At 42.0% G+C, this 22,954-nt stretch overlaps 2 protein-coding genes across 4 annotated transcripts in view; one reads left to right on the forward strand and one right to left on the reverse strand.

The window, feature by feature from the left end:
* GPC1 (glypican 1) overlaps positions 1-15,078 on the forward strand; it is a 123,701-nt gene extending 108,623 nt beyond the window's left edge. Inside the window, exons 5-9 of the mRNA XM_077488357.1 lie at positions 57-187; positions 546-665; positions 5,415-5,548; positions 6,779-6,954; positions 11,871-15,078. Coding sequence (XP_077344483.1) covers positions 57-187; positions 546-665; positions 5,415-5,548; positions 6,779-6,954; positions 11,871-12,082 — 773 coding nt within the window. The 3' untranslated portion in view covers positions 12,083-15,078. The remainder of the gene's footprint in view (positions 1-56; positions 188-545; positions 666-5,414; positions 5,549-6,778; positions 6,955-11,870) is intronic.
* A 5,917-nt stretch (positions 15,079-20,995) lies between these two features.
* ANKMY1 (ankyrin repeat and MYND domain containing 1) overlaps positions 20,996-22,954 on the reverse strand; it is a 59,464-nt gene continuing 57,505 nt past the window's right edge. For all 3 annotated transcript variants that reach the window (XM_077488355.1, XM_077488354.1, XM_077488356.1), the window contains exon 18: positions 20,996-22,738. In XM_077488355.1, coding sequence (XP_077344481.1) covers positions 22,584-22,738 — 155 coding nt within the window. In that variant the 3' untranslated portion in view covers positions 20,996-22,583. The remainder of the gene's footprint in view (positions 22,739-22,954) is intronic.

Consider the following 22,954-nt stretch of genomic DNA (forward strand, 5'->3'; position numbering starts at 1 on the left):
TGTATTGTATACATACAAGCCATAAAATGATTGTTATCTCTTCTTGTGGTTTTCAGAGTCTTTATTGCTAGTTGCGGGCAAGTTTAATGGAGCTGCTGGAGTGGAGTACATTGTAGGAACCATCCATATAAAGATTTCTGATGCTATAACCTACATGCAGGAGAACAAGGATTTAATAACCAACAAGGTATTTCCAGGCAATATATTGAGATTGCATTAGACATCATATTTAAAAAAAAAATCGCTGGAGATACAGTACAAGATATGCAAGTTTAGTGGCCAGGAAAATGAAAACCCTTGAAACGCATGATATCATGAGCAGTGCCTCACCACTATCCATCTAGCTGATCATTCTACTCATTGGTAGATTATCCGGTGACGTCAGCTGTTACATTTTTAATCTATTCCATAGCGCAGAATTGATTCTCACATTATAAAACCATAGAATCCATCAGCCATGTTAATACATGTATATTGCTTTAGTGGATAAAACGTTTGCTACATACTCTGTGACTTAACAGTAAGAGTCTCTTTCATTTCCGCAGTTGTTTAAAAGTTGTGGAAACCCCAAAAAGGGTGGCAAGGCTCCCAAAACAGAGGAGAGACGGAGAAAGGGAAAGGCTGCCCAGGAAGATAAATCTACAGTGCCCAGCATGGAGAACCTGGTGAGTGATGAAGGCAGGAATGCCAGACATATTCACAATACATTCTTATGTCTTAACCACTTTCAGACCGGACCATTTTGCTGGTAAATGACCAGAGGTCTTTTTACACTTTGGCACTGCGCTGCTTTAACTGGTAATTGCGCGGTCATGCAATGTTGTACCCAAACAAAATTTGCGTCCTTTTCTTCCCACAAATAGAGCTTTCTTTTGATGGTATTTGATTGCCTCTGCGATTTTTATTTTTTGCGATATAAACGTAAAAAGACCGCAAATTTTGAAAAAAAATGATATTTTCTACTTTTTGTTATTAGAAAAATCCAATAAACTCAATTTTAGTCATACATTTAGGCCAAAATGTATTCAGCCACATGTCTTTGGTAAAAAAAAAGTCAATAATTGTATATTTATTGGTTTGCGCAAAAGTTGTCACATCTACAAACTAAGGTACGTTTTCTGGAATTTACGCAGCTTTTAGTTTACGACTGCCTATCTCATTTCTTGAGGTGCTAAAATGGCAGGGCAGTACAAAACCCCCCCAAATGACCCCATTTTGGAAAGTAGACCCCCTAAGGAAATTGATAAGAGGCATGTTGAGCCCATTGAATATTTTATTTTTTTGCCTCAAGCGATTGAATAATGACAAAAAAAAAATTTTTTTTTTTTTTTTACACAAAGTTGTCACTAAATGATATATTGCTCACACATGCTATGGGCGTATGTGAAATGACACCCCAAAATAAATTCTGCTGCTTCTCCTGAGTACGGGGATACCACATATGTGGGACTTTTTGGGAGCCTAGCCGCGTACGGGGCCCCGAAAACCAAGCACCGCCTTCAGGCTTTCTAAGGGCGTACATTTTTGAGTTCACTTCTCACTACCTATTACAGTTTTGAAGGCCATAAAATGCCAAGATGGCACAAAACCCCCACAAATGACCCCATTTTAGAAAGTAGACACCCCAAGCTATTTGCTGAGAGGCATGTTGAGTTCATGGAATATTTTATATTTTGCCACAAGTTGCGGGAAAATTACAAACTTTTTTTTTTTTTTTTTTTTTTTCACAAAGTTGTCACTAAATGATATATTGCTCACACATGCCATGGGCATATGTGAAATGACACCCCAAAATAAATTCTGCTGCTTCTCCTGAGTACGGGGATACCACATATGTGGGACTTTTTGGGAGCCTAGCCGCGTACGGGGCCCCGAAAACCAAGCACCGCCTTCAGGCTTTCTAAGGGCGTAAATTTTTGAGTTCACTTCTCACTACCTATTACAGTTTTGAAGGCCATAAAATGCCAAGATGGCACAAAACCCCCACAAATGACCCCATTTTAGAAAGTAGACACCCCAAGCTATTTGCTGAGAGGCATGTTGAGTCCATGGAATATTTTATATTTTGCCACAAGTTGCGGGAAAATTACAAACTTTTTTTTTTTTTTTTTTTTTTTCACAAAGTTGTCACTAAATGATATATTGCTCACGCATGCCATGGGCATATGTGAAATGACACCCCAAAATAAATTCTGCTGCTTCTCCTGAGTACGGGGATACCACATATGTGGGACTTTTTGGGAGCCTAGCCGCGTACGGGGCCCCGAAAACCAAGCACCGCCTTCAGGCTTTCTAAGGGCAATACAGTTTTGAAGGCCATAAAATGCCAAGATGGCACAAACCCCCCCCAAATGACCCCATTTTGGAAAGTAGACACCCCTAAATTTAGGGGTACACTAGTGAGACTAGGTAATAAATGGCGGGTGCCCTGAAACTATAAAAAAAATAACTAACCAATCAGCGTCACCTGTAACAGTTATATGGTGATCACTGGTGAAAGGGTTAACTAGGGGGCAATCAGGGGGCTTTATGCGGTAGTATATGGGGGTCCCTGGCGCTATAAAAAGCTGCGGCGAACCTAAATACCTACCTGCCTAACTAGCGTCACCTGTGACACTAATACAGCGATCAGAAAAACGATCGCTTATTAGGCTGGGTTCACACTGGAGCGATGCGGGAACGCCACGAATGCGCGGCGGGTTCCCGCATCGCATGCCTCCCGGCGGCAGTTCACACTGCCCTATGCGAACTGCTGGGAGTGTCAGTGAAATGTTACTGACACCCCCAGATCAGTTCGCATATCGCAGTGCGATCTGCAAACTCGGATCGCATGGTGTGAACACCCATGCGATCCGATTCTGCTGCGGGCCAAAAAAAGGGTCCCGTGCGAATTTGCGGCGGGTGCGGCGGGTGTGGCGGGTGCGGCGAATGGCTGAACTCGAATCGCACAGAGATCGGATGTGATTTGCACTGCAGTGCGGTGCGAATCACATCCGTTCTCAAACCGCTGCAATGTGAACCCAGCCTTAGTGACACTGGCGACGGGGGGTGATCACGGGGTTAAACCTTTATTGGGGGGGTTAGGGGGGTACCTTAGAACTAAAGGGGGCTAACCCTAACTGCCCTAACAGTTATTAGTCACAAATGACACCCGCCGGGTGATCAGGGGGTTAAACCTTTATTAGGTAATAAATGGCGGGTGCCCTGAAACTATAAAAAAATAACTAACCAACCAGCGTCACCTGTAACAGTTATATGGTGATCACAGGTGAAAGGGTTAACTAGGGGGCAATCAGGGGGCTTTATGCGGTAGTATATGGGGGTCCCTGGCGCTATAAAAAGCTGCGGCGAACCTAAATACCTACCTGCCTAACTAGCGTCACCTGTGACACTAATACGGCGATCAGAAAAATGATCGCTTATTAGGCTGGGTTCACACTGGAGCGATGCGGAAACGCCACGAATGCGCGGCGGGTTCCCGCATCGCATGCCTCCCGGCGGCAGTTCACACTGCCCTATGCGAACTGCTGGGAGTGTCAGTGAAATGTTACTGACACCCCCAGATCAGTTCGCATATCGCAGTGCGATCTGCAAACTCGGATCGCATGGTGTGAACACCCATGCGATCCGATTCTGCTGCGGGCCAAAAAAAGGGTCCCGTGCGAATTTGCGGCGGGTGCGGCGGGTGTGGCGAGTGCGGCGGGTGCGGCGAATGGCTGAACTCGAATCGCACAGAGATCGGATGTGATTTGCACTGCAGTGCGGTGCGAATCACATTCGTTCTCATAAACCGCTGCAATGTGAACCCAGCCTTAGTGACACTGGCGACGGGGGGTGATCACGGGGTTAAACCTTTATTGGGGGGGTTAGGGGGGTACATTAGAACTAAAGGGGGCTAACTCTAACTGCCCTAACAGTTATTACAGTCACAAATGACACCAATGCAAAAAAAAAAAAAAAAAATGACATTGGTGTCACTGTGACTGGGGGGCAGGGGTAATTGGGGGGGTGATCGGGGGGTAAAGGGGGGGTGTGAGTGTGCCTGGCATGTTCTACTGTGTGTGTAGAGTGTTGGTGCAACTTACTGATCCGCTCTCCTCCGTGTCGGAACGAAAAATACCGACACGGAGGAGAGAATACATCACTTCCTCTCCTGTGTTTACATTACAGGAGAGGAAGTGATGTCACCGGGGATTTCTATTCGTCGGGAGCGATCGCGAGGGGGTGGCCATGAATGAATGGCCGTCCCCTCGTCCGGGATCGCTCCCGTACGAATACCGACCGCCGCAGGCACCGGGCGGGGGCCCGATCGGGCCCCCGACCCGCGGGAGGCAAGGGACGTACATGTATGTCCTTATGCCTGCCCGTGCCATTGTACCGACGTACATCGGCGTGCGGCGGTCGGCAACTGGTTAAAATGACCCAGGGTCAGGCCTGGACTGGCCATAGGGCACACTGGGAATTTCGCCTGGTGTGCTGGGGCTGCAGATCTGACTAATGCAGGGGTCCCCAACCCCCTGGCTAAGAACTGGTACAGGTCCATGGCCTGTTGATGAACGGGCTGCACAGTCTTCACTCCTGGCTCTCTACCCCCCACCCCCCGCCACTCCTCTGGCAGAGCTTTATTGGAATTCTTTTGGTAGACTGTATCCTAGTGGGTTTATGGTCATTTTAAAGAGGACCTGAACTGTTAAGACTTTGCTCGGAAAAGGCAAGCAATGTACAAAGAGCTGATAACCAGTCTTGCCCATAGGCTCCTTGCAGCTGATCATCTCCCCAATGTTGACTTGCAAAGCATTGTTCCACTCTATGTCATATGTCGGGATGGCCATTTTGGAAAAGGAGTAGGGCTTTGCTTCTTCATGTCAGAGCTGATGCCTTGGTGACTGGTGCTCTGATGACTGTTGAGGCTATTGATCAGGAACAACAGAAAGCACAGATCCACAGAATGAATGACTCCAATACAGCTTCCTCTCCAGCAGCCCCCAAAAGAACAGTGAGCAGTGCAGTAGTGACTTCACTAAATATCACCCCAAGAGTCAGTTGACCAGTAGTCAGAGTCAGCAGTGACTAAGATGATCTCAAATTGCAGATTCACACTTATGAGGCTGTAGGCACAGTGGTGCCCAGGCTCCCTCACATACCAGGAAATAAAATGCTATTTTTTAGAAGAAATTCCAGACAAAGATAAATTATTCAGGGTAATGCTTGGACACAGTCAACATTGGTAGGTGTTTCCTATCCCCATTTTTTTGTTCAGGTCTGGTTAAAGTGGGATTAGATGTTCAAATTACTTTCCATATGGAACATGTTAAATCTTCTATTTATATACTGTACTGTCATTAGATCAATGATTTTGTATTATTCTACCATGCTCCTTTACCCTATAAATCTAATCCTATTTATTTTTGTAGGTATTAGATGTAAAAGCGACACTCAGTGACATTCAGGATTACTGGATATCATTACCAAATTTATTCTGCAATGAAAAGACTATTGCTGGTCAAGGCAATGAAGACAAGTGCTGGAATGGAATGGCCCGAGCTAGGTAATTCATTCTGTCTAGCAGCTCTAAAACATCATCTTGGCATGACATGTTCAGGAAACCTAAATAACGTGACTGAGGGTCCATCCACATAGAGCAATATACATTTATAGCATTATGCAGTGTTCCACCACAACCAAATGTTTCAATGCTTCAGCTGTGGGGCTGTAAAGTCATTGGTGGCCCACATACACACCAATTATTAAATTATATCTAAACTGAAAGGGTTAAAGTATAACCGAAGGCTCCTGTACGACAGCCTAAAATGTGATGTACAAGCCTCCTAAAGTCAACAAAACCAGACTGAGCCAAATTCTCCTTTATTTGTATCTCACATGCCTCCCCACCCAGATGATGCAGCTAACAGTGAAATGATTTTAGCAACAGATGCAGTGCTGTCATTCAAGAACAGTGGTTGCCAACCTTTCAGACCACTAACATAAATTTTACATGCCTTATACACACAATGCTTTGGGTTTCTGCCCCTCTTCCTCACCCCTGCACTCTTCACCACACTGCTGCCTTGCACAGACTCAGCATTGGAGCTCACCTCCGTATCCATCCATGTGCTCAAGCCCTTGCTTCCTCCCACAGTCTATGATCAGCGCTGCCATTGGAAGTCCACTCTATCTTCACCACCCCCTCTCTGCACTACTCCCAGCGACTCCCTCTGAGTTCACAGGAGCTGGAACTACAGAGGAGGTATCCGGGTATCAATGCGCACTGGCAGTATTGACTGTCAGTGCGCAATGAGAACAACACTGCAAACATTGGTTGGTATGCATCAGCCACATTGTTGACTTGCGGCAGAACCCCTGAGGACCACCAAAATTTTCTCATGGTCCATGGACCACTGGTTGGCGACCGCTGCTCTGTAAAAGTGGGCAGAACTAGGTATGGCTAGGTGCTGAATGACAGGTTGTGCATCAGCAATATTTTTTCATCCCACTGTAGTGCAAGCAGGCACATGAGAATGACAACATTGCTCTTAATTCAGGAGCAGTGCAACAGTGTTGTCACTCCATCACAGGGAGCTGCATGAGGAGGAATTCATTGGCAGGTTCAATAAGTATTTGTGATACTTTGCAGGGTGGCTAAGAGAAAACTGGAAGTGCAGAAGCACGTACACTTAAGTCTGTAGCAATTAATGGATCAAACATCAAAAATGCTGTGTATTGGTTAGATTGTTTGGTATTACTGACATTTATAGTGATAAGTTGTGTTTTGCTTTAGGTACATGCCAGAACGGATGGGCAGTGGCCTTGCCAACCAAATAAATAACCCTGAGATTGACGTAGATATTACCAAGCCTGATATGACCATCCGTCAGCAGATCATGCAGCTGAAAATCATGACAAATCGTCTCCGCAATGCCTACAATGGAAATGATGTGGACTTTCAGGACACAAGTAAGTAGAAATTCTCAAATGACGGTCCATATTTGTAGGTGGTAGTTAGTATTTCTAGTTTAAAATGTGCTTTAGATTTCTCAGTACTGACGGTTAAACCTAAACATCAGTTACTGTTAGCTGTTCAGTGTCTGCAATTGTCTGTGCCTGGTGCTTGCACTAAGAAGCTGATGTTGGTTTGAGGCTTTTAGAGTAGTTGTAGGTTGTAAGTGAACCTAATTTGGCCTAAACTGTCAGTAACTACAGTGCTGAATTGCAGATACCTTTTGGTCCTTGCAAGTATCTGTGTTTGTCTTTTAAATCAATCACCGGGTTTATTTACTAAAACCAAATAGACTGTGCACTCTGCAAGTTCAGTTGCACTCATATTTACACAACTTGGTGAATGTAGAGAAGCTCTGCTGATTTCTATCATCCAATCATGTGCATGGAAAATGTCACCCAGACATTTAACAAATCTTAGTGGCAGCATCTCAGAGCTGCAGAAAATTAAGGAGCAGACGACAATTTTACTTTGACTGCCAGAACTTCGGTGGGCAATAGAGGCTTTGGTCTCCAATGAATGAATATCAGGGTCTGGCATTGAGTGAAACATACTCATAGGAGAAGAGAGCAGAATGAACAGAGGGATAAACTTATCCAGGGCTGGGACAAGGAAAGAAGGGGCGCTGTGTTGAGGGCAGGTGCACTCTGGTGATCTGGCTGCTTATCCCACTTCTTAGTGACAGGAGTGACTGCAGCGTCACTCCTGTCAGAAGGAGCAGTGGTAGATAGCTGCTGCTGCTGCTGCTGCTGCTGCTGCTGCTGGAGAGAGGTTTTGATTTCTCCTCCCTCCACCCTAATCACCCTGTGTAGTGCAGATTCCCCATGTATAGACCCCTGATATATCACCAAAGCCCCCTAACAGGGCTCCTAAAAAAAACTATACAAAAATAATAAAAATAAAAATGATACTGTATATACACATGCACACGCTCGCAAATATTTTTGAGCTTTGGGGTGAACGCCCTAATGCAATAGGCTGTGCACACCTATGATGCACCCCTCAGAGTTCACCTGCCCTTCTCTCCTTCATCTCAATGACAATCCTCCTCAGACTGATGCCAGTGATGCCACAGCTTTCCCCACTGACACAGCATTTTTTCCTTCCAGTAACACCACCCATACAGGAGCATTTTTTCCTTCCAGTGACACCATCGACACAGGGACAATTTTTGTTTTCTTCCCCACTGTTATCCCCATATTTGTGCATTGATTTTAACTCTTCCGTTTTTTTTTCTGCTGCAGTGTATCATAACTATTGATATTATTTCAGCACATATATGGAAACGCTACTTATTATGAAAAAAATGATGTACCTTCGTCCTATTACTAATTAGAAATTTGAACATTTGTGGAGGCAACATGGACTCTCGTGGTATGGTATAAACTTACATCAACTTACAAAAATATATACATTATACACAATTACACACATCATAAAAAGCCTTAAATGGTAGACAAATAACATTAGATGCTGCTAATCATGGAGCATCCACTTGTCTGACACCAATTGGAAGAACTTAGATAATGTAATAACAAACCCACACTATTACACACAGAGATTTGTTCTTCCAGTTACACGCTCTACATGTTTCGGGGGTTACCCCCTTCAGGAGTATATTAAGTCAGAAAATGATCTACAAGAAAGCATATAAATCAAATATACAGTATTAGAATCAAAAACACATAACTAATAACCAACTTTCATGGTATACTGTCATGCATCTTAAATCAATAAACATAGAGTCTAATATGCCCCTCAGTATATCCCTCAATATTTGTGAAATGGTTGATTTTGGAGCAAAAAATAAATTTTGGGCATCACAAAGCGTCCCAAGGGCAAAAATTGGCAATCTCCTGGGCGAGTGTGGGAATCAGGAAAAGTGAAGTCACATAGAGAGACTGTTGCATAAAAAAGAAAATACTTTAAAAATAAAAGACTGATCTTTTATATATTTTTTTTCCATAGGGTAGAGAAATCTATCTTACAACCATCATAATTCAGATAATTAAATAAAAAAATGCAATCAAAGCATCAATTTCAATTGGTGATACACACCTATGAAGTCTTCACTAAACAGTGCATGTAATTTGGGCGGGGAGAGAGTGTGTTATCCAAATGGATATTAAAGTCAGTTGTAGATGGAAATAGTCAAAGGAACCATCCAAAGCCACATACAGGTTCTATGCAGTATATAAAAAGCATTAAAAAGGCTTGTTGTTAAAATGGTTGAAACATCTTAGTACAGATCAAATCCTAATGAGAGTAATCAAAAGAAACACCAACCTATCAGAGTTCTCAAGGTCTAATGTCAGGATCACATCAAGCGCATTGGATATACTCAATATTGATCCAAGCTTCAAGGAATGTTCACAATGAGATATTAAACTGGATCTCGGACAAACACCAGATCCACCAGAATCTGTGGACAACTATAGTCATTAGAAGTGGTTCATACAGAGACACAACATAAGGATCATACCAGCACATATAACAAGACACATACCAGTCCATCAACTCCACAGACTGTCTCTCCATCGCCATGTAAACTGCCACAAGGAACATCTGAAAAATCAGTTCCCCTTAAATACCGTAAGATACACCTGATTCCCATCCATTAAGACGTCATTAGCGTGCGCCGAGGTGCCGCAATATGACATCAACGGATACAACTCTAGACTGTGCAGTACTGCACAACGATTTGTAACTGTGACACACAAAAAACAAAAACGTTGGCCCATCCACAAGTCTGATGTCTGTGTGCACTATCTAGTGGATCCACTAGATGGTGCACACAGATATCAGACTTGTGGATGGGCTGACATTTTTGTTTTTTGTGCATCACAGTTACAAATCGTTGTGCAGTACTGCGCATGTCCACATGCATAGGCTGGTGTCGGATCCGTTCATGCCATATTGTGGCGCCTTGGCACACACTAATGACGTCTTAACGGATAGGAATCAGGTGTATCTTATGGTATTTAAGGGGAACTGATTTTTCAGATGTTCCTTGTGGCAGTTTGCATGGCGATGGAGAGACAGTCTGTGGAGTTGATGGACTGGTATGATCCTTATTGTTTGTGTCCCTGTATGAACCACTTCTAATGAATTGGTTGTCCACAGATTCTGGTGGATCTGATGTTTGTCTGAGATACTGTTTAATATCTCATTGTTAACATTCCTTGATCCCTATTGAGTATATCCAATCCGCTTAATGTGATCCTGACATTAGACCTTGAGATCTCTGATAGGTTGGTGTTTCTTATAACTCTCATTAGGATTTGATCTGTACTAAGATGTTTCAACCATTTTAACAAGCCTTTTTAATGCTTTTTATATATTGCATAGAACTTATATGTGGCTTTGGATGGTTCCTTTGACTATTTCCATCTACACCTGACTTTAATATCCATTTGGATAACACACTCTCTCCCCGCCCAAATTACATGCACTGTTTAGTGAAGACTTCATAGGTGTGTATCACCAATTGAAATGCTATGATTGTATCTTTTGAATTTAATTATCTGAATTATGATGGTTGTGAGATAGATTTCTCCACCCTATGGAAAAAAAATATATTTTTTAAATATCAGTCTTTTATTTTTAAAGTATTTTCTTTTTTTATGCATCAGTCTCTCTCTATGTGACTTCACCTTTCCTGGGTCCCGCACTCACCCGGGAGATTGCTAATCTTTGGCTTTGTGATGCCCAAATTTATGGTGTCAATGTGGGTGAGCTTCTTTTTTTTTTTCTCCAAAATCAACCACTTCACATGGGCTTAATCGATAATATTGAGGGATACACTGAGGGGCATAGTAGACTCTATGTTTATTGATTTTAGATGCATGACAGTACAGGCATACCCCACTTTTCAGTACACAATGGGATTTATTTACTAAAGCTGGAAAGTGCAAAATCAGGCTCACTTCTGCATAGAAACCAATGAGCTTCTAAGCGTTTGTAATAAAACCTGGAAGCTCATTGGTTTCTATGCAGAAGTCAGCCTGATGTTGCACTTTCCAACTTTAGTAAATAAACCCCATGTGTACTTAAAAGTGGGGTATGCCTGTATACCATGAAGGTTGGTTATTAGTTATGTGTTTTTGATTCTAATACTGTATATGTGATTTATATGCTTTCTTGTAGATCATTTTCTGACCTAATATACTCCTGAAAAAGGGGGTAACCCCGAAACAACATGTAGAGTGTGTAACTGGAACAACAAATCTCTGTGTGTAACAGCGCGGGATCTTTATTATATTATTTACGTTCTTCCAATTGGTGTCAGACAAGTGGATGCTCCATGATTAGCAGCATCTAATGTTATTTGTCTACTATTGAAGGCTTTTTATGATGTGTGCAATTGTGTATAATAAATGTATATATTTTTGTATTTTTGTAAATTGACTGTTGTAAGTTTATACCGTACCACGAGAGTCCATGTTGCCTCCACAAATGTCCAAATTTCTATTTCAGCACATGCCACAAACATTGCATACATTTTGCTTCACATGCTTATATTAGCCCGGGGGGCGGCAGTTTGCCATCTTTGCCCTAGATGCCAGATGACCTTCTCATGGCACTGATCTTATCAGTCTGCTGCTGTTTTTTTGCGGGGTTTTTTGTGTCTAATCAGCAGGCTTGGGTAGTAAAGAGGACATTGCATTTCTTAACCGTGCGTGGAGAGATCCACCTGCTGTGTAGTGTAAAAGAGCTGTGTAAATCTCTGGAATGGATGGACAGAATTACAAATCCATTGGCTGGTAAAACGGCTCTCATACTGTGTATGTTTCATCCATGTATTTGCCTGTAATTGTATTGGTCCAAGTTGTATTGTATGTCTGTATCCGCTAACAATCACTGTTGTATTTAGGTGATGACATCAGCGGATCAGGAAGTGGAGACGGCTGCACTGACGGCGTCTGCGTCAAAACATCAGGAGATGCTTCCGTAGTGCACACACAGACACATATCACTCACAATTCCAAATCATCAGAAGGGACAGGGAACAGTGCTTACCTTCACTCATGGAGTCGCCTTCTGCTTGCCGTGGCTTTGCTTGTGGCATTTTCTGCCCGATGGTAACATCTGTGAATTTTCGTATAAAAGGGAATGCTGTTTACTTCACCCTGTCCAAATAAACTCGACCTTCTCAGTTTGGATGTAGATGACAATGGAAAGGGAGCGAGTGCTGGAGATTAGGCCTCTATAACACTGTGTTCTTCTACAGGCTCACAATGTCTCCATACCTGTACATTTTTTGTAATTGTGTGTATTTTATTTTCAGATGCAGATAAACATTATTGGGCTGTTTTTTTTATTCTTTGATTGATAGCACAATATTGTTATAAGTGGCATAAAGCCTCACTAATACCGTGTCTCTTTTCTAAGATTACAAAATAAAATACGTGGAAAAATGTAAAATATTTATTAGTGCAACTACACACATTTCGCTGCCTATAGAACTGACAGATTCAGAGAAGCATTGTATGCAGTTTTCTTTATGTTTCTATATAAAGAAGGTTTCTCTTTATTTCTGTCACCAGGCATGATTTTGTGGAGAGGCATCTTGTCACCACAGATTTTGTTTAGTCTATTTAAGCAGTTGTCCTAGTACAAGAGGTTAATAGACTGTACATAGGAACTTTGAGGAAACGGAAAAGAGTGCTTGCTTACTTATTCAGTATTGAAGTCATCTGCATCACAAAACTGTAAACACAGACTGAGAGCTGGTTCCTTGGGAAGAGAGCTCTGCCCTGCTTCTCACTTGCAATTGACTAGTGCTTAATAGGCCTCAGCCAATGATCTGCTGACTGCTCCCCCCCCTCCCTACGCTGCAGCCAATCATCTTCAGACTCAACCCCTCCCTCCACTACAACGAGTGACCTGAAGACTCCTCCCCTCCCTCTGCTGCAGCCAGTGATTTGCAAACTTCTCCATTCCCTATACTGCAGAGAGTGACCTGAAGACTCCTCCCCTCCCTCCACTGCAGCCAATGATCTGTAGACTTCTTCCCTCCTGCTGCAGCCAATGATTTGCACACTTCTCCTCACTCTCTGCTGTAGCTAATAATCGTCAGACTCCTCTCCTCCCTCTGCTGCAGCCAATGATCTGCTCATTTCTCCCCTCTCTCTGCTGTAGCCAGTAATCTGCAGACTCATTTTTCCCCCTAATGTAGCCAATGATCTTCAGACTCCTCCCCTTCCGATGCTACAGCCAACAATCTGTAGGCTTATCACCTTGCTCTGCTGCAGCCAATCCTCTTCAGACTCATGCCCTCCCTCTGCTGCAGCCAACAGTTTACAGACTTCCTTATTTCCTCCACTGCAGCCAATGATCTGCAGAGTTCTCCTCTCCCTCTGCTGTAGCCAATGATTTGCTGACTTCTCCTCTCCTCCTGCTGCAACCAATGATCTGCAGACTTTTCCCCTCCCTCTACTGTAGCCAATAAACTACAGACTCTTCCCCTCCCTTCGCTACAGAAAATTATTTGCAGACTTACTCTCTCTCCGCTGCAGCTAATTATCTGCAGAACCCTCCCCTCCTTCATCTGCTGTGTTAGTTTGTATCATTCTTAGAGACAGGACTGAGAAGAGATTGACAAGGGCAACTCAGGGGAGGCAATGTAAAACTTATTTTGCTACTACTACTGAGAAATCACACAGCTTTACTTACAATATTAACTAATTCATAGAGTGACTGTACAAACCTTTATTCATTTTATGGTTCAAGTAGAACTATGGGCAAAAAATAAAAATAAAATAAAAAATACATATACTTTGTCAATAGCATTATCACAGCAGTTTTTGGTTTTTCTGAGTCCCCCTGAAGAGCGATCCTTGTGTGGGTCCCTCTTAAGAGGGCATTTGGCAGTGAGGAGGCGTTATATGGTTTCCTCTCCGCCTGATTTAACCCTGTAATGCTGCTATTGCATGCATTGCATGTGGTCGCAGCGCAGCCCCAATGAACTCAATGGGTGAGTGTGTCATGGCATGTGTACAGCTCTGCCTGGCTGTACAGGGCAGCTCAGCCATCCATTTTTTACTGCCCTGCAGTGGCTGTCTGAAGGAGCCCAAACATAGATTAATTCCCTGTCGAACTTGCCAGAAGATCCAATATTTTTCTACTTTCTGTAACAGGCCAAGTTGTCCAGTGGCAGTTACAGTGTTGGGGGAAATCATATTACACTGGCAGGGGTGTTTACAACAGTCAGCTTTTATTCTTATGGTTTAAACCTTTTTTCCAAAAGTAGAATCCCCCTGAGGAAGCCATGTGCCCTGTGATGAAACATGTAGCAGGAAGGACTTAGATGATGTCACAGTGCTCGATTTTACATGGCAACTGTTGCTGTAACTGCTTAAAAAGTTTTATCTAGAATTTCTTTTATTTGTCTTTTACTTTAAGTCCATTGAAAACAACACGTACTAACGCCCCATACACACTATCAGTTTTTCTGCTGAGTTTTTCCTTCAGGATTACCAAAAAAACGTAGTGCAAAGGCCTGCCTGATTGCATACAAATTGAAACTCCTAAGGTTTGACCTCATATTATACGGTTTTGGTAAATCTGAAAGAAAAACTGATAGTGTGTATGGGGCTTAAGACCATCCCGTCCATAAGGTGACAACACTGCTGTGTAATTTTACTGCAGTGCAAACAGTGTTGTCAACCCATGTCAGGAAGTGGAACAAAAATTGACTGAACCAACACGTAGAAAAACAGGGGAGACTGCTTCATTTTGCCCATAGTTCTGCTTGAAGTACATTAGTAAAATTGACTTTTCTGGGTACAAGACATAAGCAGCTAACAATATGCACACTTTTTGCTATTTGGTGACATGGGGGTTGCCAATATTTGCTGCATTCTGTTGCTAAACTGGGTTCATTTGGAAAGTTTTGTATTAACAGATCTGGAGAAATGTAGGGATTTCTCTGGTCTAGGACCAACGTGTAAATTTGCTTGTTGACATAAATTTATTTTGTGATTTGTTTCTAATTTAACCAAACATATCACTGAGTCAAACTATCGAAATAAAAATGTAATATAATCTTAATAAACAGGCATTTTTATGCTTTACAAATAGCTAGTATACCTGTCTTCACGTTTGTCATTGACCTTTCTTTGGGAAAAGCAGCTTGCAGGCAGAAGTTTTGACACATTCTACTGGAATTTGCTGGCCAACTATTGTACCCACACTTCTAGTGGGACCCCAGACAAAACATAGGGGGCCAAAAAAACAAAACTGCAAGCCGTACTTCATTAATGCGACAGATTAACAGTGGTTCATAAGGCATGTACTTGTGGAATGTGACATGTGCTGCAGAACAATGAAATCCCTATTTTTAACATTTTGCAGAAATATCGCAATGTGTACGACGTACATTTGGGGCACATAGAATAAGCACTTTAGTAGGTGATGCAGGATTCCTTATAAACTATGGTGCTAGCAACAATATATAATTTGTCAACTTGTTTTTGCAGCAGTTTCACGCATCATTTTATGATCGCAGTTTCCCACTCTGCACCGCAAATAGTTTATGAGGCATAGGTTCTACGGTTTGGATAAAACAATTGTTTCACTGTACATGCGTATATAGAAGTATGATTTCTTGGTTATTTGTATGAAATAATGCCTGACAAAATGAGTCAAAATCTTGAATCCCCAAAATAGATTCAGCTAGCCAGCAAAAGGTATTGCCTACATTTTTACTTTCCCAATTAACACTTAGGGGTGTTCTAGAGAGTCTGGTGCAGCTGTGCTTAGTGACCAATCGGCTTCTAACTTCAGCTTGTTCCATTAAAGGATAAGTTCACCTTTTAATAAAAATAAATAAATGCACATCTTTTTGCAGGTAAAAAAAATGTGCATTTATTTATTTTTTATAAGAAGCCTGCAAAGCATTGCATCCGTGATCTAAAATCTGAGGCTCCTGCTGACCTCGTACGGACAGGCAGTTACTAAAAGACAGGAAGGATCAATAAACTACCAAGAGCTCTCATCCACGCCCTGGTAGTTCACTGAGAACTAAAGCCGTCAGCCACAATGGCTGACAACAGTTGTAGTTCTTCCATTAACAGAACTCTGTAAAATAATGTGGGTGGAGCAACGCACGGCTGTGTTTTTTCAAAATTGTGACAACAGGCAAAGGGAGACGATCCCCAGCCCACTGTCGCAACAGGGATTCGCCGAGGGTAGGGGCCAATCACAGCAGCCCTTTAACATGTGATCAGCTGTATCCAATCACAGCTGATCACATGTAAACAAACTTGCCGTTTATCAGCAGTCATTTCCTCATGTGTTGTTGCAGCGTGAGGAGAGGAGAGCTGGTAACCGGCAATTCTAACAGGGCACATTTACACCGATAATCAGGCCACTGATCATCAATGTCCTGAAGATCAGTGCAGCCCCATCAATGCTGCCTATCAGTGGTAGTCTATCAAGTGCAGATTAAGATTTTTTCATAATAGTTGTGTATTTGACTTCACAGTTTTTTTGTTTTATATTTATATTTGTTAGGCCACATTCACATTTAGTGGCCAAGTGCTGCACTTTATTTCTTTTGTTTTTTTAGTCTATCAAGTGCAGGCTTTCAGTGCCCATCAGTGCAGCCTCATCAACGCACATCAGTGAAGGAGAAAAATTAGACCGCTTTTCATATCATTTGGCGCTCCATTGACTACACAGGTTACCGCACTCGTATAGATACTGCAGAGCTAACACTTTAGGAATGACTTGTAAACACTGAGAGGTGTGGATAACATGATCATCTTTCCGTTTTAAATGGTCTCCTTAGTGCTGGATAAAACAAATAATGTTCTACAAAATGTTGGACTTGTTGCTAGAAATGTATCTGATCATGTCCTGCTTATCTGCATTCTAGACAACATAGTATCTATTACACACAGTGCAGCGAGTCAGTTACCTATGCTTTTCCTATGATTGGACTGGAGGGATGTGTAACACTCAATGTGGAACTGTAGCAGCTCACACGAAAAGAAGAAGTAATAAATGTGTATATCTTGGCTTTATGTAGGTTTACTGGTGATTTATATATGATGGATTACGCCTTTAAATGGTGATTATGGTAGCTTGCATCCAGTTAGGTCATTGTACAGTATTGGTGTAAACGGGTGTGTTTGTAAAGGGTTGGGGATCATGTGTTAGTCCCCCACTGCCTGATTGACATTTGCTATATGTTATATTATTTTAGTAGACCAGTTTGTATTTCCCTTTGGTCCCCTTGCCATGCTTACTGGTTCCCAAGCCTTGCTGTTAAAACCCATGTTTTACTATTTTTTTTTCTCTAATCAGAGCTAGCAATCCTCATACAGCCTCATGTCAGCTGAAATAAATGTCTGCATAATGTTAGCCTGTGTTAGTGCTATAAAGCAGCATTTCTAATTGCAACTTTGCCCACCACACCTTAAAGTGATACTAAACATTCAGGGGACGATTTACTAAAACTGGAGTGCAAATTCTGGTGCAGCTGAGCATGGTAGCCAATCAGCTTCTAACTTCAACTTGTTCAGTTAAGCCTTGACAAAAGAAAAAAAAACTGAACGCTAATTGGTTTCTATGCAGAGCTTCTCTTTAGTAAATCAACTTATTATATTATAAATCAAATTGTCATCATCCCAGCAGCAGGGACACAGCAGGATTTCTGCAGTCTACAGAAAACAAATGCTCTGCTTGAATGAGTGAGTATGAACACAAGGGGTTGATTTACTAAAACTGGAAAGTGCAAAATCTGGTGCAGCTGTGCATGGTAGCCAATCAGCTTCTAACTTCAGCATGTTCAGTTAGGCCCCTTTCACACATGCGGACAGTATGTCCGTATTTCATCCATCCGTTTGCGGATGAAATACGGACATACATGCATTCCTATGGGATAGCGGGTGTCTGCGGATGAACATCAGACACCCGATATCATCCGCCTCCGCAATTGTCTGATTCTGTAGACGGAGGAAAATCCTATTTTTCAATCCATCTGCAGAGCGGATCGGATGAACATGGACAGACGGTCCGTGCTCATCCGATCCCCCATAGAGGAGAGCGGAGAGCTGACAGGGCGGTCCCGGCACAATGTGCCGGGACCGCCCTGTTATCCGCCGGCTCAGCAGGGACAACGGAGCGATCCCCGCTGAGCAAGCGGATCATCACAGGGCGGATCATTACTGATCCGTCCCGTGTGAAAGGGGCCTTAAGCTTTGACAGAAAAAAAATAAAAATAAATGGAAGCTGATTGGTTTCTATGCACAGCTGCACTGGATTTTGCACTTTCCAGTTTTAGAAAATGAACCTCAATGGGGCTTATTTACTAAAAATGTAGCGTGCAAAATCTGGTGCAACTCTACATAGAAACCAATTAGCTTCCAGGTTGTATTTCCAAAGCTTGACTGAACAAGCTGAAGTTAGAAGCTGATTGGCTATCGTGCACAGCTGCACCAGATTTAGTAAATATTGCCCAATGTAATATAGTATGTATCAACAGTTTTTGATGATATGGGTTTAATGACACTTTAGTAAAGGCATAATCCTTTTGTTTGGATTTGTGATGGCCTATAAATAGCTTTTGCTTCAAGAACACAATGTTGTAAATGTAACCTAATGTATACACTCAGTTTATGGAACATATGCAGATAAGATTTGATAAAATGTGAAGGGCTTGTTTATTGCAGGGGCTACCACAGGTAACCCATTAAATGGGAAAGCGATTGGTGCAAAGGCGTGTGATTGTATTTTGCATTTACCACCGTATTCTTGTAGGTGTCCTGAAGGCTCAGGGTGCAAAAACGATCAGCCTCATCTGAACGGAATGTTTTCTTCAGAAGATCATTGGCGAATTATAACGAATGAGCTTGTCACACCTGGCTGGTGATCTGGAAAATAAGCTTTACTGCTTAATTCTGCTACTCAGCATTTCAAGTGTAGAAACAAACAAACGTCTCAGAGGGATCAATAGCTCTATTTCTGCTGTGTATGCTCATGCTCTCTCCCTCCCCAGGAAGCAATGGTGTGCACAAACTGCAAGACACAGGAGCATGGCTCTTTGCACAGAAGAGATCAGGTTATAGTTATTTGAGAATACCTGATCACTGGGAAACTGGTATATGGTAGAATGGGTTATCTCTGACTTGGCTGGCTCTGCTGTCCTCTGGTACACCTGTATTTAGGTATAGGAGACCACTAAATTACAGTACCAGAAGCCATGGATGTAACTAACTTTACCTCCCCCCCCCAACATCTCCATCTCTATAAACTTCTAGTGCTATGGAAGCCACAAGGCCCTGCTGCGAAATGCAAACATTGGCTCCTTATGTATTTTACAAGTAGTTTAAACTGCTGTGAGACTATCTTGAGGGTATTAAAGTATAACTAAAAGGTACATTTTTTTTTGTTTTGGATAGAGAAGAGGTATTAGAACTCCTGTGAGAACTATGCAATAGAACAGGTCTCCTCAAACTATGGCCCTCCAGTTGCAAAACTACACATCCCATGAGGCATTGTAAAACTCTGACATGACTAGGCATGATGGGAATTGTAGTTCCTGAACAACTGGAGGGCTATAGTTTGAAGACCCATGCAATAGAAGGACCCATACACCTATCAATCCATTCATACTGTATCCAATCAGGCATTCTCTTGCACTACATCGGGGTGTCCAACCACACACATGGTTCCAGGCAGTATACCATGCAAACATAGCAACTGTGGCAGTCTACGTTGACAAGCCAGGCAAATGCATGTCTGGAGGGATGCTGGGAATGTCATGCCAACATAGTTGATGGATGAAGGGAGTGTGCACTAATGAGGTCAGCTGGTAAACTCCTTCCTGTGTCTTACTGGTTTCTCTATCCCAAGTCTACATACCAGAAAGTGATGAAGCTTTCTAAAGAAATAAAACAAGGGCTTAGGTAAGGTCTTGTTCTAAAAATCAAAGAAAGTTTTCCTTTTTCTGCAACCGAGATACAGTAATGGTATATTGGTAAATACGGGAGCTGGAATTTGGAAGAAAATAAAAAGGTGAATGTATTCTTTAAGCCTCCCAAAGGTTTAAGCATAGATGGTAGATCAGAAGAAAAAAATGGGAAAGGCAAGGGTTCCTCTACAAAATGACATAATTAGGAGAAGCACATGTAAATGGTTAGGCATCCTTACATCATGGAACAAAGAGCAGTTTATACCATAATTTGGGTAATAAAAGTGCTGCAAACCTTGACATTCTGGTTCTGCTCAGTTATAATATATATACAGTGCCTTGAAAAAGTATTCATATCCTGTGAAATTTTCAACATTTTGTCATGTTACAACCAAAAATGTAAATGCATTTTATTGGGACTTTGTGTGATAGACCAACACAAAGTGGCACATAATTGTGAAGTGAAACAACGTCAGGCATCTAAAATTCCTTTGTAAGCCCCATGTGCATGAACGCTCAGAATTTTCCGCATGAACGCTTATGCCACGTACACAGGATCGCACATTCCGACAACAAAATCCGTGGCATATTTTCCGATGGATGTTGGCTCAAACTTGTCTTGCATACACACAGTCACACAATGTTGTGAACGTGAATGTTGTGAAATTGTGAACGTCAAGAACGCAGTGACGTACACACGTACAACGAGCCGAGACAATTTTATTTCAATAGTCAGTCACTCTTCTACTTGATTCCGAGCATGCGTGGAACTTTGTGCATTGGAATTGTGTACACACGATCGGAATGTCCGACAATGGATTTTGTTGTTGGAAAATTTGAGATCCAGATCTCAAATTTTGTGTCTCAGAAATTCCGATGGAAAATGTCCGATGAAGTCTACACACGGTCGTAATTTCCGACAACAAGCTCCCACCGAACATTTTCCGTCTGAAAATCGGGCCGTGTGTGCACAGCATAAGAGTGTTTCAGTAACAAATGCACATAAAATGTTGCATTATATATGCCATGGTTTTGTAAAAGAGGTTGAAACAATTAACGTATGTATGAAAACATGCAAATCATGATTGTAATGGTTTTCTTTATTAACACTGACATATTCATGAGGTCAAAATGAACTGAAAAGCAGGAACATTTGTGTAATAAAACGGCCAATTCTAAAATAAAATCTACTGCCTGGAGGAATTAGAGAGGAACTGCATCTGCTCACATAGTTTGTAATAAAAACATCTTTGCCGTTCTGAAGCTTTCCTCCAACCACTTTGCATATTATTTTATATATACTGTGATTCTGTACTTTGCCAAATATGTTGCAGAAATCTCCCTCTACTAAGTCTGCATCCATTTTAACTGTGGGCAGCTGAAGCTGCTGCCTGTTCACTTCCTGGATTTACAAAGAGGCACACCTCCAGCTCTCATTAGCCCTCTTATGACTCATCCCCCCTCTCTTCCTGGCAAACTTTCACAAGAGCGAGAGCGGGCTGTGCATGATGTCATAAGCCTAGGCTTTTTTACCAGACAAGAAGTGGGCTGTATAAGATATTTACTGGCAGAAAAGTAAAAAATGTTTTACTATCCAAAGTTAAAAACAAGGGCAGAAGATTTAATAGATGGAAAGATGAAAAAATGACTGAAGGTCCACTTTAAAGGATTATGCCAGTTTGGCAAGATCATTGACAATAAAAACAGAAAAAAATATTTATTAATTGGTGGAATTCACTGAATTATTTACATTTTTAATATATGGAAAAAGTGAGCAGAGAAATCACCCAGAGCAGCTTTCCAAAGAGACAAGGCTGCACAGAGAAGCTAGAAATCAGGACATAAGCTTTAGTGCATAGCAGACCTGCAGATATACTGTACATGCACAAAATAAGATCAGGATCTCAGCTATTTTATGAATAACATTACTGATTAAAAAAAAATTAGGGAAAAAAAGAAAAGAAAAATGTATTAGTAAACCTGACATGAAAGCAATATTCAGGCCTCTTCTAATAATTCTGTTTGCCTGGCTGTCGTAGTAATCCTCGATAGTCAATCATTTTTATCCTAATCGCATTACTTTATTCTGAGCAGTGATTCAGAAAGTATTGATGCCAGAGGTCAGTATAACAACCAGGTAACTACATTTTTCAGCAGAAAATGATCAATGGGAGCCCCTATATCTCTCACAGCAGGTTTACTTTAAAGCCCACTTGAACTTTCAGTTTAAATAAATTGCAAGTGTATCAAAAGAAGAGGTGTGCATAGACTTACAGTTTAGAAAATAGCCACACAGTAGAAAAGCCGGTCACCTGCCGGCATGCTGTAAATAGGGACTCTTTCTCTCCATGTGGAAGCAGTGGTCTCTCTGCAGAGGTCTGACATGCCCCCCGTTGTGTCTGACCTATAGCTCTACAATCACCAAAGCACATGGTTCTAGCTTCGACGTGGCAGGGGGCATGTTGAATCGCTACATCACACTGGCAGGGGCAGGCTTTTCTACTTAGGATGTGGCTGCTAAAGAAAACCAAGCGTGTCTTTTGTTTTGATACACCCAGAGTATTTCTTATGGATTTAAATTGAACATGGTATTTGGGTTTAATGAAGAGAAATCTCTACACAAGAAAGTAAGCCAATGCTGTTACAATATTGTTCACTTCATTTCTGTTAGTTAAAGCTATAATTCTCAGTGGTGGCAGCTACACTGTGCCCACCAGTATGAGGCCTTGGACCATGACTCGAGGATTCCCTGTCAGCGTGCGGGCTCTTTGTAGGACTGATCCAATCACCCCTGGCTGGAGTCATCTTACTGCTGAGCTTTCCTAAAAAAAAAATAAAAAAAAAGGAGAGAAATAAGAGTTAATTTTCTATTGTAGGAATACGGCTCATCTTGTCAGTTTCCCACCCATATGCCATATCTCCGGCCCACCATCCTGATTTGATGCTTTCCAATATTAAAGAATATGTGGTAATCCCCCTTCTGTTTCATAATGCAGTGCTCAGGACCTCAAGAAGTCAATTGCCAGGCCCAATGCTGC

The sequence above is a fragment of the Lithobates pipiens genome, unplaced genomic scaffold (assembly GCF_037356315.1).
Source record: "Lithobates pipiens isolate NorthernLeopardFrog02 unplaced genomic scaffold, aLitPip1_a1.2 Scaffold_18, whole genome shotgun sequence".
Classification (NCBI taxonomy): domain Eukaryota; kingdom Metazoa; phylum Chordata; class Amphibia; order Anura; family Ranidae; genus Lithobates; species Lithobates pipiens.